Source organism: Anabrus simplex, chromosome 2 (genome assembly GCF_040414725.1).
Source record: "Anabrus simplex isolate iqAnaSimp1 chromosome 2, ASM4041472v1, whole genome shotgun sequence".
NCBI classification, from domain to species: Eukaryota; Metazoa; Arthropoda; class Insecta; order Orthoptera; family Tettigoniidae; genus Anabrus; species Anabrus simplex.
Window position 1 is genome coordinate 1,136,768,681 of NC_090266.1, and position 17,302 is coordinate 1,136,785,982.

General features: G+C 38.0%; 1 protein-coding gene across 2 annotated transcripts in view; it reads right to left on the minus strand.

The window, feature by feature from the left end:
- The window catches only part of Eph (Eph receptor tyrosine kinase), a 1,044,814-nt gene that overhangs the window by 10,711 nt on the left and 1,016,801 nt on the right, over positions 1–17,302 (minus strand). For both annotated transcript variants that reach the window (XM_067142090.2, XM_067142089.2), the window contains 3 exons: positions 13,536–13,676; positions 11,033–11,292; positions 4,333–4,542 (listed from right to left, as the gene is read on the minus strand). In XM_067142090.2, the coding sequence (XP_066998191.1) occupies positions 4,333–4,542; positions 11,033–11,292; positions 13,536–13,676 (611 nt within the window). The remainder of the gene's footprint in view (positions 1–4,332; positions 4,543–11,032; positions 11,293–13,535; positions 13,677–17,302) is intronic.

A 17,302-nucleotide genomic window follows, 5' to 3' on the forward strand; every position in this document is an offset into this window, starting at 1 on the left:
GCTTAACATATCCCATTTTACTGACTGCATTATTACCAACAGAAAATTATAATTTTTTTATTTTTTATTTTTATGTTCTATGTCTCTTGTTGGAGAGAGCCGCTTTTCAATCTAGGTGCTGGGTTATTGCATTTGTGGGCAATAAAACATTATAATTTTTAAAAGCTTTTGAAATACTGGAGCGGAAGCTAATATCGATGGATTATATATATTGAAACTGGAATGTCACTGCGACATTCACTATCAAAGTATTTCTGGAACAACTTGTAACAACACCTGTACAAGAGGTTTGAAAAGAGCGCGGGTGATGGATGGAGCAGCTAACTGTACTTATTCCGTAAAAACTGTGCTTTAATTTATTTCTCAAGACTGTGCCTCAATGACAGAATTTGTTTCGGAAAAACTGTGCTTTAATTTGTTTTCGTAAGACTGTGCCTTTGTGTCAGAAAAGGTTCAAGATTTTGTGAACTGTGATACTCTATTGATTTGAGTTATGTCGACAAGTGTATCGAAGGACCATTGTTTCATTTTTTGGATTGTGTTAATCTTTTTTTTTTTTCATTACAAACTGTAGTGCTCTAATAATGTGAGTTACGTCGACAAGTGCATCGAACGACTATCATATTATTTACGTTTGAACTTTGTTAATCTCTTTCTTTCATGGTGAACTGTGGAACTTGTAGATTCTACGAACTGTTCAGTGCAGTGCGGTAGAGAAGTGTTGTGTCAGATCTCATTGACATTCTGTGTGATGCCTGTACACTTCTTTACTCCCTTCATAGGATCTCAGTGGAATTAAATTCTAAATTAATTATTCCACGTTGCACACAAACGATCATCAGGCATCAGACTCTCGGGTTCGATCCCGATCATCACCGGTACTTCAAGATCCGTCAACCGCAGTGGGATAATGTGGTGCCATGGTGCTGAGAGAAGATCTACGGTGAGAGGGAAGGAGTCCGACGACGCAGAACATCTCCGAGACAGACACCAACACTGAGGGAGTGCGTCTCTTCCGACTATTGTTTGGACTTTTTAAAATCCATCCCTCACATCTGTAAAAGGTGATATATATATATTTTTTTATCCAACTTTAATAAACAAAGAGTTTAATTTTAAAAGTTCCCATTCAAATACCCTCCTCTCTGTAGTTCCTAGCATGAACAGTACACGCCCTGGTGTCAACCAATGCTCTCCGCCGAAGTTAAAGTACGGGTGTTCCATTTACAATATATGTGTGTCCCTGCTTAATAATAGGGTTTCTGTGATATTTAAATGTGTAAAAACTTCTCTTTCAAATGGAACTTACCATGAATTGCCATCTTCTTAAATGACCAACTTATAAAAAGAAAAAATAGAAGTATATAAAAGAAAAGACTATTCATAGGTATATTAATCATATTATTTTGCTCAGTTTTAGAAGTTGGAACATTTATCTCTTCATTTTCTTTGGCTAGTTGCTTTAATGGTCGCCCCCTTTTCTTCAAAAAGGCTGCTTAGGAACTGTAGGTTCTGCCAATTTCTTCAATTGTTGCGAGGACCATTGCACTCTTTTCCTCATCGGCTGCTCAGGAATTGTAGGTTTCAGCATGAACCTGTCACTGTTGTTTACATTGGATCATAGTGACCTGATCTTTGAATGCATTTTTCTCAAAAAAAAGGATCTCAGCCATAAGGTCCCTTTCTTCGGGCATGTTAACAAATGGTATAATATTGTCACAGGTAACAACATTCCTTCAGTTTTCATTCCACATTTGTTGAATGAAGATGCCTGTTTGTATGAAGCTAATATGACCGATGCATTATTTGGAAGTGTCCAGCGTGCTCTAGGATGATTCCGTTAAGTCAGTACCTAGCAGAGACATCATGGATCAGGCTATTTATAATTGTTAGGTTTTCAGTCTGTCTAAACTTACTTACAAATACAATTTAGAAAATACCTGAAAAAGAAAACATATAACAACAAATAATACCTGATAAAACAACTTAATTAAAATTGAATAACATGTTTTGTTCTTGAAAGAACATCACCAGATTCTATCAAATCACACAATTAAAAATATATATATATGTAACTTTGGAATTGATTAATATTATTAAGAAGTGTAAAACCATTTATGTTAAAACCTGTGACCACTTTTCTAATAACTGATGACATGTTATACTTTATATATATATGAAATACTACTCATGATGTATGATGTTGTGACTCTGCTCATGTAATCATGTGAGTGAATTGGTTCTCCATACAAGTAAATTTTGTAGGCGAACAGAAGCAGTATGTGGTGTGGAAATGTGTAGATCTGTGAAACTAGTGACAGGGTTGACATCTTTGTTTATAATAGTGATCATCATCATTTCCCTTTATCCAGCTGTAGCCAAGTAGGGGCAAATATGGTTCCTTCCAACTTTCTACACTAGGGGACGCCCTAACATTTTCCGAGGCACCATATCTGCTTTATAGATTTAGGCTATTGTTACGATGGGCTCGCCATACCCAAAGACATTTTATACCTACTACCAAGTTCAAAATTAGGCCGCCCCTAACATGGAGTAAGGCGCCTCTCCGCTCTCAGTATACGCTACTTCTGCACTTGGCGTCAGTCTCACGCACGTTCTCCGAGTATCAACATGAATTCCACAAAGCGTTTCCGATCTTTTACTGCTAGTAAGAAACTGAAAGTAGTTCGGGAAGCCAAAATTATTGGAAATCGTACCGCCGGTAGGAAATACAATATTGACGAGTCGTGTATTCATGATTGGAGAAAGAAAAAAATGTGCTATTAACATGTGATCGTAGAGCTTTTCGTGGACTGAGTGTACAGTTTCCAGAAATTGAAAAAAAAAACTTTATAAATATGTGACAGAAAGGCGGGAATTGGGATATGGTGTGCCAACTGAAATGTGTCAGCTAAAAGCACTGGAGATCGCAAAGGAAACTTTCATCGGAAGAGTTTAAGGCAAGCCGAGGATGGGTTTGTAATTTTTATAAAAGAAATGGGTTGAGCGTACGAAGGCGTACCTCAATTTCACAGCCTACGATGAGAAGTTATTGTTGTTTCAGCATCACATAATTCGGTTGCAGAAGGAAAATGCATATTTGCTTTCCCAAATTGGCAATACAGATCAGACGCGTCCATTTTGAAATGCCAGTCGACATGACTGTGAATGTTAAGGAAGTGAAAAGTGTTACCATAAGAAGAGGTGGTAATGAAAAACAACGTTGTACGGTAATGTTGTGTATTCTCGTCGACGGAACCAAATGGCCGCCGTACATTGTTCCCAAGCGAAAGACGCTTCCTAAAAATCTACCTGCTGGTGTTATCGTCAGATCTCAAAACTCCGGCTGGATGGACAGTTCACCTGTGGAAGACTGGGTAAAGTATGTCTGGCAATGTCGCCCTGGTGCATTATTGGGACAAAAGAGCTTGCTTGTTCTCGACAGTTACTGCGGCCACACAACAGACGCTGTGAAGAAAAATATCAAGGATGGTAAAACCGACCTAGCAATCATTCCAAGCGGGATGACGTCTATGCTACAGCCGTTGGATGTCTGCATGAACCGTCCATTTAAAACAGCCTTGAAACAGCTCTATACAGAATGGATGGCGGCTGATAATCACACACTGTCGCTAACTGGTCGTATTCAGCGCCCGGAAGTTCAGCTGCTGTGTTCGTGGACTTTGATGGCATGGAATCATATCCCTGGAGGCCTCATACGGAAGAGCTTCAGGAAATGTAGCATTTCTAATGCTATGGATGGCAGCGATGACGACATTTTGTGGGAAAGTGATGGTGATGAAAGTTCCAAAGTTGGTGATTATGAATGAACTTGGTGGATATCGTTCTGGAAATGTTTGTTTACTTTTATTTGTATTTTCTAATAATTTGATGTGTGTTAATAAAGATTGTAAATAATTTTGACTTCACCTTTTTTTAAAATTTTGTTCTTTCAAAATAAGGGTGCGGGTCTTACTTGGTGGCGGGTGGTATTCGAGATTATTCGGTGGTTATAAGAGCTGAAGTTAAACTCTGCGTTGACTCACATTAGCGCTCGTAGTGGTAGAAAAAGGCAAACTGCTAACCTAATCGACTGGATAATGATGATTAAGAAGAGGATTGTCATTTTTAGGAATAAATAAAGAATATATTCTTATACTTTATTGTATTTTATTTACCTAAAATTCTTAACTGATATCCCTAGGATGTTTTCAACATTGAGTTACTTACTTGAATTTTTTTCTGTTATGTGTTTTCTTTGATGTTCCTATTTTTCTATATATGACTTGTTCTTGTTATAGTAAAAAATCAACATCACAAGTGGATAGTTACCCGAGTTGTGTAAGCGCCTTCTGTTGTACTCTCAATTTCACGACTCAGTCCAAAGTCTGCGATCTTGCATACCAGTTGTGCATTGACCAGAACATTTCGAGCTGCAAGATCTCTGTGCACATAGTTCATTTCCGAGAGGTACTGCATACCTGAGGCAATACCACGTAACATTCCTACTAGCTGGATCACTTGGAACTTGCCGTCATTTGCCTGTAACGGTATAAGAAAGGGTCTTTTATGAAGATAACAGGTAGGGAACAATACAGGACAATGCTATTAGACCTTGAAGCTCAAAACAATAAAGAAATATTTGTTTGAGCAGCAACGTTAATTCTACATTCAAATTCAAAATTCTAAGCATACTTTATTTAAGAACTAGTAGTACATACAGAATTGGAATATGTCACAAATACTTGCACATAGACTTGAACAACACATTAAATTTACATAATACACACCAAACATGATATTTTGGAAATCGATAAAATTTAGCCTTAAAGATTATAAAACTTTCTCAGCTAAGAACTCTCCGAGTGCTGTCTTATATAAAGGGCCTATTATTTTTTGTAGCTATTTTGCTTTACGCCGCACTGACACAGATAGGACTTATGGCGACGATGGGATAGGAAAGGCCTAGGAATGGGAAGGAAGCGACCGTGGCCTTAATTAAGGTTCAACACCAGCATTTGCTTGGTGTGAAAATAGGAAACCACGGAAAACAATTTTCAGGGCTGCCGACAGTGGGATTCGAACCTACTATCTCCAGGGTGCAAATTCACAGCCGTGCACTCCTAACCACATGGCTAACTCGCCCGGTCTCTATGTCTTACTGCCAACGATTAAGGTTTCCGATGCGTATAATGCTTCAGGTTTCATTACTGTATTATAATGTCTTAGTTTTGTTTTCTGATATCATGATTTTTTGTTGTGTGTGTTCCAGGTGATTCGATATGCTTTCTGTAATTTAGTAATTCTATCCTTATTTGCTTCACGATTTAATCAAGAAGGTTGAACGATTTCTCCAAGGTATTTGAATTTATTTACTTGGGAAATTTGTCCACATGTAGTCATCATAGCTTCCCCATCTAGAAACTGAGAGGGCCCTTCCATGTACTGTTTTTTTTTTAATATGATATTTGAAGTTCGGTTTTGGCTGCAATTTCATGTAGAAAGAATTGCCAGCTAAACACTGCACCTGAATTCTGTTTCTCAGTTGTTTACCAAGAGTTAATCCTTTAACTTGTTTTTACGAAGTTCTGATTACTTTTTCTAGAACAAGAGAGGTGACAGTCCATCTCCTTGTCGAACACCTGTGTTGACATCGAAAGGCTCAGATATTTCTCCTAAGAATTTAACTTTGGAAATAGTGTCAGTTAATATTTGTCTGATCAGTTCTCTTGTTTTTCTGTCTACTTTAAATTCTTTGAGTACTTTTAAAAGTGTGTGTCAGTCTATGGAGTAATATGCTTTTCTTAAGTCTATGAAGGTGATCACTGTTTGTCTAGTTTTGCGCATTTGTAAGATAGTTTTGAGATTGAGAATTTGTTCCGTACATGATCTGCCCTTTCTGAAACCTGCCTGGTATTCTCCAATGAGGTGATCTCCTTGTCTTTCAAGTCTTCTCTGTAGAACTTTGGAGAAACTTTTATAGGTAACTGATACCAAGGAGATACCTCTATATTTGTTGATGTCAGTTTTATCACCTTTTTTGTGCAGTGGATGAATTAGTGCGCATTTCCAGTCCTCAGGAATCTTTTCAGTGATCCAGATATTGCTGAGAATAGCATGAAGTTTTGAGGCAAGACTTTCGCCACCAATTTCCCACATTTCGGCAATTATACTGCCCTCACCTGGAGCTTTGTTATTTTTCAGTTCACTGATAATTAGTTTGATTTCTTCTAATGTATGTGGTTCTGAATCTGGATTTGGTGTGGGTTTTTCAAAGGTGAGTTGTTCTCCAGGAGATTCACAGTCTAAAAGTTTCTGAAAATGGTTTGCTAACAGTTTGAATTTTCCTGGTTATTTGTTTCTAGAGTTCCATCCGGACATTTGAAATGAAGTCTAGGTGCCTGGTAATTTGATATTTCTTCTCTGAAAGTTTTGTAAAAGTTTCGTGTGTTATTTTTTTGTGAATTCCAGTTCAATTTCTGCCAATCTTCTCTCATTATATTTGCGTTTCTCACATCTGATGATTTTTTAGGTTGGTTTCTGGATGTTAATGAATTCCTGCCAAGTTTTTCAAATTTTATGGGAATTCCAATCTCTCCAGGCTCTCGTTCTAAGTTCTATGGCCTTGTCGCAGGTTTACATTCTACCACCTGTGTTTGCGTTTCGTGGGAGGCATGCCTATACTTTTGGAAGCTTCTACAAATGCTTCTTTGAGTTCTAACCAGTTGGATGGATTTTGGTTGGAGATATCTGCAATAAAGGAGCCCAAGTTTTCTTTAAGATGTTCCGGGTCGATTTGTAGTTTCCTGTTTGTTCTGATTTTGGGACTGTTAGGTTGAAATTTGACTTTAACTAAATTTATTTATTTATTTATTTAGCATCTGGCTAGAGATACAGTGGCTATTGTTGTAAGATCTACACTATATACGTATGTCCAAATTGTTTATATATTCTATAGCCTCTGGAGTCGCAAAAGCAAAGTCACTAGCACTGCCATTGTATTTTCTACTCCTGCATTCTTTGATGATGTGCTTTACTGTCCTGCTGTGTAGTAACACAGTCATGCTCAGGCATTGGGATTCTGTTCCACTTGTAGTGGAAGGCTGCACAATTCCCGTGGTTTGTCGGATCCTGTTCAGTGCGGACCATAGTGTACGAGGGAGGCGGCGTCTTCTTCACAGAAGGCATTGTCAGACAGTATTTGTCATTGAGTCTCTTCTACCATTCAGTGGAAGTTTGGTAGTTGCTGTTCCACAAGTTCATGGCATCTCTAGTTGGTGGTTTTCTCGAACGTAGACGATTAATATTCGCATCGCCAATGTCATTATGTATCGGGAGTTCTGGGCTATTCACTATTTTACTGAATTCTCTTAAGAGAGCATCTTTACATCTGAGATCTGGAGGAGGGATATGACTTAACACTGGTAGCCACTGCTTGGGAGTAGATTTGATTGTGCCAGTGATGAGTCGCATTGTAGTGTTCAGCTGGGTATCTACAATGTTTGTGTGGGCACTATTTAGCCAAACAGCAGCGCTGTATTCAGCAGTCGAGTACACCAACCCTAAAGCTGAACATCTCAGAGTTGCAGCTGTAGATCCCCAAGTTGTTCCACACAGCTTATGAAATATATTGTTGTGATTTCTTACTTTGGCAGAGACGTTCAGGAGTATAAGACAGTGTTCAAACCAGTGTGACTCCTAAATATTTAGGGTACCTATTGTGTCTCAATTTCTGGTTGTCCATGTACACATTTAACTCCCTGTTAGCCATTTTATTGTTTAGGTGGAAGCAACAAACTTCAGTTTTGCTGATGTTTGGTTGGAGTCCCCATATTTTAAAGTAGTGTGCCAGTGTCTTGAGGTCTTCAGTCAGGGTCTCTTCTGTTTTCTCAACTGTTTTGTCCCTGAGATAAGCAGTGATGAGAGTCAATAACTCCTTTCTTGACTTTAACATTCATAATTTCCCTTTGATTTTTTCTTAGAAATGGCTACATGATCTAACTGGGATTCCCCTAAATGAAAGTTTGTTTTTTTTTTTTTTTTTTTTTTTTTTTTCTAGGGGCTTTACGTCGCACCGACACAGAAAGGTCTTATGGCGACGATGGGAAAGGAAAGGCCTAGGAGTTGGAAGGAAGCGGCCATGGCCTTAATGAAGGTACAGCCCCAGCATTTGCCTGGTGTGAAAATGGGAAACCACGGAAAACCATCTTCAGGGCTGCCGACAGTGGGGTTCGAACCTACTATCTCCCGAATACTGGATAATGGCCGCACTTAAGCGACTGCAGCTATCAAGCTCGGTAATAAATGAAAATTAGGAGATCTTCAAATTGGTTTCTTTTGTGGTAGTGCCAGGAAATGAATTGACATTAACTTTAAATCAAAACTCTTGCAGAAGCCAATTAATCTTTCTCCATTTCTATTGGTTCTCTGGTGAGCTGGATAGAGTCCTACAATGGTTCTGAACTTCTTGTCCTTGCCAATTTGGGCACTAAAATCTTCCAAAATGATTTTGACATGATACTTCGGAATTTTGGCTGTAGCTTCCTCTAGTTGTTCCCACAAGTCGTCTACTTTCTGTGGATTTTTTTGATTGTAGTTGTTTGTAGGCGCATGTGCACTGATTAGTGTACAAGCTTTGTTTCATGACTTAACTGATAGTAATGAAATTCTTTCAGAAGGAGACGTGATGTTCAGTACTGAGTTTGTGAGATCTTGTTAGTATCAACTATAATACCTAAATATTTGATGTAGGCTACCTACTGAATAATTTTACTTAATATCTACTTGTAAACTGTATTTCTAGTTTTCTAGTTTTGGAAGGATTTTTTACTCTGGAGTTTTTAATCTTTGAAGTACTTAATCACACGGTTAATGGGATGGTCTTGCACTGAAGAAAATATAATATGGGTTCAAATGAGTAAACTAGGAATATTTAAGTCCAAGGTAAAAATGAAATATCAACATGTAAAACAACTGAACTGTGTTCTGGTTGTGATACATATCAATATAAAGAATAAAAAGAAAGAGTGCCAGTAGAGTGGGCATAACATGTTCTTTAACAAGTGCAATACAGTACTTGGCTGGGAATCAAACCCAGGGCTTCTGGATAAGAGGCAGGCAAGTTACCCCTAGACAGCAGGGGTGGCATTTCTTGAATATACAATACAGAAAAGCAAGAACAGATGAAGGTAGAAATGGGGGTACAGTATAAATATAGAAATTTATGCAAATAATAGAATGAAATGAGAAGGATATCTTAAAGATATAAATCACATAAAGATGCCAAATAAAGTAATAAAGGGCTGATGATCTGCATGTTAGGCCCCTTAAAACAAGGACAGCAATCATCATCATCATCATCATGTTCCTCTTTAGATGGTGATAGACCTTCTATGTTATGGCATAATATAGTTAATTTCGGCCTTTGAAGAGTAGTTGGCATCTAGTACTTCTGGGATGCTGACGTTCGGTTCGGTAATGGAGATATAATTCCAACTACCTTAGCAGGGGCACCACGGGCATCAGCTTCATGGCCTTTTGTGACTGTGGTGAACTTCAGATAACTGAACACCTGCTATGCTGCCCTCTGTGTCCATCAAACTGCACAATGGAAGACTTGGTGCAGGCCAATTCAAATGCCCTTGAGGTGGCCAAATTTTGGGCCGAATCCGTGTGACATCTGTATGGCATATATTGTTGAAGACCTTTTACTTGTATATATTTGTGTATATAGTTTGTTTCTTTTAAATGTAGTATTTATCTATTGTACTTCTGATTCGAATAAAGAAAGAAAGAATCATCAAGCAATATATATACAAAACTCTTGAATGAGAAATGAATGAAGACCTAGGTTACAACAGATAAACTTGGTAAAAATAATGAACAGAACAGTGATGGGATAAAGGAAGTCGCTGGGAAGTTAGTGGACAGAGGACGAAAGTAACCATGTTTGTTCCAACGTGGCTTGAACTGGTTGAGGGGAAATTCAGGAAACAATTACCCCACACTTTCAGAATAACAAATCTTGAGCTTACAAGAAGTCGTGTAAAAGAGCGGAAATATTCAATATGCTGCTTATCTCTTCCTTTTCTCGTTTGTCCAGATTTCTCCTAATTCTACACTTCCAACATCAGGAATGAAGATTCTCAAGAATACCAGTGTAGACGCCCTCTCCCAACAAAGCAGGGAAGCAGAAACAAGCTTGTTGAGGGTAGAAAAGAAAATGTGGATATTGTCCTTGCCCTTGTGCTTTCATGACGTCCTTATCTCTCAATTCTCCTGCTCCCTCTACTCACACCAGCCTATCCCCGTATTTATCCTGTTTGTGTATTAACATCCCGCTTTCCTGCTCCAATCTCATCTTTGCTCCCAAACAGAAGAATGCTGAAGTACTGATTATGAAATTTAGAATCATTAAAGTACTTTTTATGTTTTGGTCTTTTTGATAGCACATCAGAAAATAATAATTTTTTATTATTAAGATCAGTTTGATATATTGAATTCTCTGTTACAAGCTTACACACTAACATCTTTATAATAAATTGTGCATGGTGGACTCTAAAATCCTTTGATAGCCCTTCATATCTGGAATATGATCAGGTTTTTTGTAATACATAGGTTAATGATATTTTAAAACATATTGGACCAATTATAAGAGAATATGAATCAGTACTTCCCTCCACACTTTCTGTACATACTTGGCACATTTCATCTTCACAATGTACACCACTTCTAGTGTTCAGAACCATTATTCACAAAGAATAGAAGACTATTATTTCAAGAAGTGACAATAGGTTAAAAAAAAAAAAAAAATTGTATATAGAGAGTAGTGGAAAATGATTTTACTCTCTGAGGTCTTCATGAAAAGCCTATTTCAACTCTCTGAGCATAGCTGGCCGTAATGATCTGCCGTACATATACAGTTGCAGTTTTAAACTACTCAGCGCTGAGAGCCTATCCGTGTTAGTGAGACATTAAACAGATAGAAAATAAAAAACACTCCATAATAACTGGAAGGAATAAATATACATACCCTAAGAAAGGTGTCCAATGACCCATTTTCCATGTATTCTGTGATGATCATGACTGGATTTGATTTGGTGACTACCCCTTGTAGAAAAATTACATTTGGATGTTCGAACTGGCCCATGATGCTAGCTTCCGTAAGAAAGTCATTACGAGCCTTGTCAGAACTTCCAGGTTTTAACGTTTTGATGGCTACATCAATTTCCTGACGTCCATCGGGTGATAATTTTAGTTTTCCACGACAAACATCACCAAATTCTCCTCCACCTGAAAATGCCACATACTCTATAAATACATATTTCTCCTAAAGAAACAAAAGTCAGATTTAATATTTTTAAAGAACTTCTTACTCTTAATTATTTCTTTCTAAGTCTAAACTATACAACATTTAACAATTCTCAAATGTGTCCACATCAAGCACAGGAATCCTCAACAGAATCTCATTAATGGTCTCCATTCTGGACACACAAACATCTCAAACATTAAGTTTGGTGAAGCTATTATAACTCTATTTACAATCATGTACAAATTTTTTTTTTTTTTTTTTTTTTTTTTTTGCTAGGGGCTTTACGTCACACCGACACAGATAGGTCTTATGGCGACGATGGGATAGGAAAGGCCTAGGAGTTGGAAGGAAGCGGCCGTGGCCTTAATTAAGGTACAGCCCCAGCATTTGCCTGGTGTGAAAATGGGAAACCACGGAAAACCATCTTCAGGGCTGCCGATAGTGGGATTCGAACCTACTATCTCCCGGGTGCAAGCTCACAGCCGCGCGCCTCTACGCGCACGGCCAACTCGGCCGGTAATTTACAATCTTATGCTAAATTCAAGTCTAATAAAAAAAGTCTACCTAATGGTCCTTCAAAGTTCACTTCTCATCATTGTGCAAGCACCAGCACCAATTCTAAAGAACAATTCTCATTCACCATGGGTTTCAATATTTTGCTTATCTTTAAGCATAAAAAGAAATACAGTAGATGTGTATCAGATACAATGATAAAAGATTGTGATCTGGGTATTAATAAACAATGCCCATTCTAGGTCAGAACCTGTTAAAGATCATTTCTTATTTTCTAAATTACCATACTGGAAATAAATATGATACTACTAAAAACACAAGTTAAAATTCTGCAGCATTACTTTTCAGATTATAGGTTTTGATCTCAAGTCCAATCCACTAAATATTTTCCAGATGTTGTTAGCTGCTTTGTCAGTTATGTGTTGGAATCAACAATGAGACAGTTTGAAGGACCATCCTTCTACATTGTACTGCATGATATCTGTGATTCTTTTGTATTTAAAAGGAAAATCAATATGTGAAAAAGAAATAAAATTCATGAATAATTTTACTAACATACAATACAAAATGTTACATAATATATTTTGTTAGAATGGAAGTCATCCTTTTAATTGTCTACCTACTTAAATTAACCTTTTACTTCTGTTGAACACAAGATACAAATTTATAAAACACTAGTAGATAACTGGAAAACAAAAGAAAGTTTATTAATGAAAGAATGACATGACATGTCAGACACTTTCAAATCACCTATTTGCATGTACGTACATAACTGTTTAAGTTTTGTAAACTTGACCCTGATTATGATTGTGATACTATAAACAAGTGAAAAAAAAAGACATCTGGAAGTTCAAATTCTGTGCATTTTGTGGTAAAAAAGGTGGTGGTCACAGAATTTTTTCATGCGTTCATAATCACTGACATGTTTACACAATGTAAAAAACCTAGTACCGTACATACAGTATATACATGTAAATCAGCGATTAGACAGAATCTGAGGATTTCCTTATGGGAAAAAAAAGTCATTCTACTATTAACAAAAAGTCTGTTTTTATCCAGATATTATTTATTATTATTATTATTATTATTATTATTATTTCATGTTGCTATTTCTAGCCTGGTGCAGCCCTTGTAAAGCACACCCTCCTTTGACCATGGAGGGTGGCATATGCCACGTAGAGGGTACTGCCCGTTATTGTAGTGGAGGATAGTGTTGTGTATGGTGTGCGAGTTGCAGGGATGTTGGGGTTGGTGACAGTATAAACACCCAGTCCTCGGACCAAGGGAATTAACCATTTAATGTTAAAATCTCTGACCCGACCGGGAACCAAACCCGGGGCCTGCTGAATCAAAGAGCTGTGCTCACCATTCAACCAAGGAGTGGGACTATCCGGGTATGCACTAGTGTTTTATATATTTGTGTTATGTTTATCCAGGTAGCCCACGTACTGATGTTTTATAAATTTTCATCTTGTGTTGGACAAACTGAAAACCTTAAGAGGTTACTTTAATAAATAATAAGAATAATAAAGTTTGTATAAGAATAATAAAGTTCGTATAAAATTTAGTTGATGAATCATAATATAGAAAAACATCTACAACAACCCGAAACAAATGTTTACCAATACCACAGATACTATTTGGAGAGTTTACAGAGACACAAATTTAAATGTGACTCCATACATGAAGAATAAGTAAAGAAATGACTAACCTATAATGGCTTCTATCGTTATACACGAAGCATCTATTTCACGGGCGAACTCTCGTACTGCCTGGTTGGGATCTTCATAGGTATGAGGATCAATGTATGTTCTTGAAGCTGCTCCCACAGCAGTAAAAAGTGGCGTTGTCACTGTGGACACAACAAATATGCAAGACTTAAAATTTTGCTTTATATTCCTATAATACCATTTCACCACAGCTGTAATTAAAATCATAATACTGATTCAATATAGAGCATGAATTTCAAGAAGTGGTTGTGATGATGATGATGATGATGATGATGATGATGATGGACAACTGGTTTTTTCCTCATGCAACGGCAAGTGAAATACAGAGAAAATAAGATATTCCTTTTCTACTTATCCTTGCTCAAGATTATTGATGTAGTAAATAGTTATTAACACTTCTAATAGATGGCCCACACTAAAGGATAGCAGTCCATCTAGACATACTAACTGCAATTAAGAAAAAATCCTATGCTCAGAGTGGACATAATCATGTCCAACTGATAGTGATTATTACTGTAGTCATTAAAGGATTGCAGTAGTTTTTCCCAGAATTTCAAGAATGAAGAACCCATGAAGCAAAAAAGGTCTACAAATTTTGAAGAGAAAAGATGGGTTAAGATAAAATGCAGATGAGGGTCCACTTAAAGGTACTGAAGAAAGAGAAAACCATATCCAGTTCAAAGATACATGTCTTGGGGATCACTAATTTACCAACCAACCATCAACAAGCAAATCATCACCATAATCATAATTCTATTACATCATCACCATAAGGCAGTGGGCTACAATATCCTACCTTAGCAAAAGATCTTTCACAATATAATCTGGGAAACATTGCTGAAAGCAACTTGTGAAGGTATTGGAAAAGTCAAATTGCTGTATTTTTGTACACGGCCTGTACAAGTGGCTGGTAGTGGGCAACATGGCCCTCATGCTGCCCAGCACAAGCTCAGTGCAATTTCCTTCTTGCTGTATATTTGCCTCTATGGCTGTCATCACGTTCCTCACAGCAGTCACAGTCCCTCCCTCTCCACCAACCCGATGTAAGGTCCGCAACTCTACCAAGTGACCAGCAAATCCGAGAAAAATATCTATCGCATGAAAATCTTCTTGATTTCTACCAAAATGTTTCTAGAGAAAGGCTTCCACTCTTACACAGACTGACTGCCAAAATGTCAGATATTCACATCAAAAAGTGAGACTAACTATTGAAAAACTCATTCAACAAAAAAGGTGCTAGACGTCTCGAACCTGTCTTGAATAAAAGTGACATACGTCAGTATTTAACTTGCATGCCATTTTGCATTTCAATTATTCTTTTTAACTATATGTTCATTTTACATAAAGGTCAATGTATTGTTGGAATGTTACTGTTATTCATCTGAGTTTTACACTGAGTTTGGCCTGAAGAAATTGTCCTGAGCTTACAATTTGCATCAGGGAAAGCATGTCCAGTGTTTCCTCCACGCACATAGCATGCACTATCTTGTGTGGCAAACATGGCCCACTGCAGCCCTAAGGCAGCTCAGTTGTGTAGGCCTGCCCTATTGTTTCAAAACAAATATTATGGCATATTCCTTCAAAAACAGAATCTATGGGAGCAGGAATGGTCTCCCTCAAATAATAATAGATGTTCTAAAAAAAAAAAGTCTTTACTCCAAACAAACAAACAAACAAACAAACAAACAAACAAAATAAAAACTTCCTTCAGCTTATCCCAGTTATTTCTGGGGTCGCTGGAGCCACCCAGATCATTATAGTTTTGGGCGGGGGTTTAACGCTCAGTACTCTTCCTGACACCACATGATTTTTGAGATTAAAATCTCAACCCAGTATCAACCGGGATTCGAACCTCAGCCTTCTGGGTGAGAAGCCAGCAGCTAAGCCACTGAGAAGATCATACCTCCCCCAATAAATCAATAAACAAATAAACAAACAAATAAATAATTAAAATGAAATAAATAAATAAATGTATGTGAGTTAAGTTGAGTGAATAATTTGACAGAAAAAAAGGAGATGAATGAACATATAAAATAAGCTACGTATGGTAAATGAATGCCTGAACAGCAAAAAATTCAAAAGTAATTTATTCTCAAAATACTTTAGCCTTTTCATAAGTACATAGATAATTACAATTTATCTCTGCTATTACATTAGATATTATCAAAATTCCCACTGAAATTGGTCCTCAGATTTTTAAGAAAAGAACTCCATCTAAAACATGGGTTTTTTTCAAAATATATATTTAAAATAATAAACTTCATTTTTATGCGTATTGAACTGAGATTACAAAACTTTTAAAAGTTTTAGGGTCCACCTTATTCAATACTATACAATTTGTTGTGTAGATGTTATTACAACATATTATGTTTATTCAGAACTAGTTTTGATGCTATACTGCATCATCATCAGCTGAACAGAGGCATAGGAAAACTGGCAATCATAAATATTATCAACATTAACATTATCACAAATTAAAATCTTTTAATACGAGGATTGGGGCAAAAGTCATGGCAACTATTTTTTTTTCTTGTAGATATGTGGTCGGATCACAAACGTATATGTGTCATGTGGAAGTTCTGCAGGCATAGTGTGTATGCATAACAACAGATGGCTCTGCGATAGCTGGTAGTAGCGCAGCGAGGGCTGTGAAATCAGTCAGTTGGTGAGTGTCGTGCGAGATGGAAGTAACCCGTGTTCAGCAGCGCGCTTACATCAAAATAGCCGTTCTCCGAGGGAGAAATGTAATGGAATGCCACAGTGAATTAGTGGAAGGCCTTGGGAATAATGCCCTACCATACCGTACAGTAGCACGGTGGGTAGGAAAGTTTCAGCAAGGATGTGTGTCAACCAGTGATGAGCAACGTTCGGGACGACCTGTCAGTGTGTGGACCGACATGGCACGTGCCGTCATCGAGCAGCTCCTGGATGAAGACAGACGATGGACCCTACTGGAGTTAGAGAGGGCAAGTGGCATCGAGAAACTCACCGTCCACAGGATATTGCGTAATGAGCTGCAAATGCGCAAAATCGCATCGCGGTGGGTACCGCATGTACTGACAGAAGTTCAAAGGTGGGTGCGCTATGCAATATGCTCCGACCACCTTGCACGCTGGCAACAGAACGGCGATCAATTCTTGTCACGAATAATCGCCATCAATGAATTTTGGGCTAGGGCATACGAACCAGAACTGAAACGTCAGTCCGCGGAGTGGCGACATGCTGGATCACCAAGGAGGCAGAAGGTCCGTCAGAATCCTTTCCCAGTCAAATTGATGGTGATCGTCGCGTATGACATCACGGGTGTCATTGTTTGCCACTTTGTTCCACATGGCAGAACAGTGACCGCACGGTACTACAGGGACTTCCTGGTGTGACAGGTACAACGTGGAGTTCGGGAGAAACGTCCAGATCTTGTGAACAGTGCAATAATCCTGCACGACAATGCAAAACTACATAAAGCAGAGTGTGTAGGGCAGCTACTGTGACGTTGGGGATGGGAAGAAGTGGAGCACCCATCGTACTCTCCTGACATTTCGCCCTGTGACTTTTATCTCATTCAAAAGATTAAGGAACCACTACGTTGTAGGCGGTTTGCAACACGAGAGGACATTGCTAATGCTGTGCGCCAAAAGTTGACCCGATTCACACATGGTACAGCAAATGCTGAGGCAGATGGTATTCAGCGCCTCCCACATCATTGGCAGGGTGTGGTGTCAGTAGCAGGGGACTACTTTGAGGGTCTTTA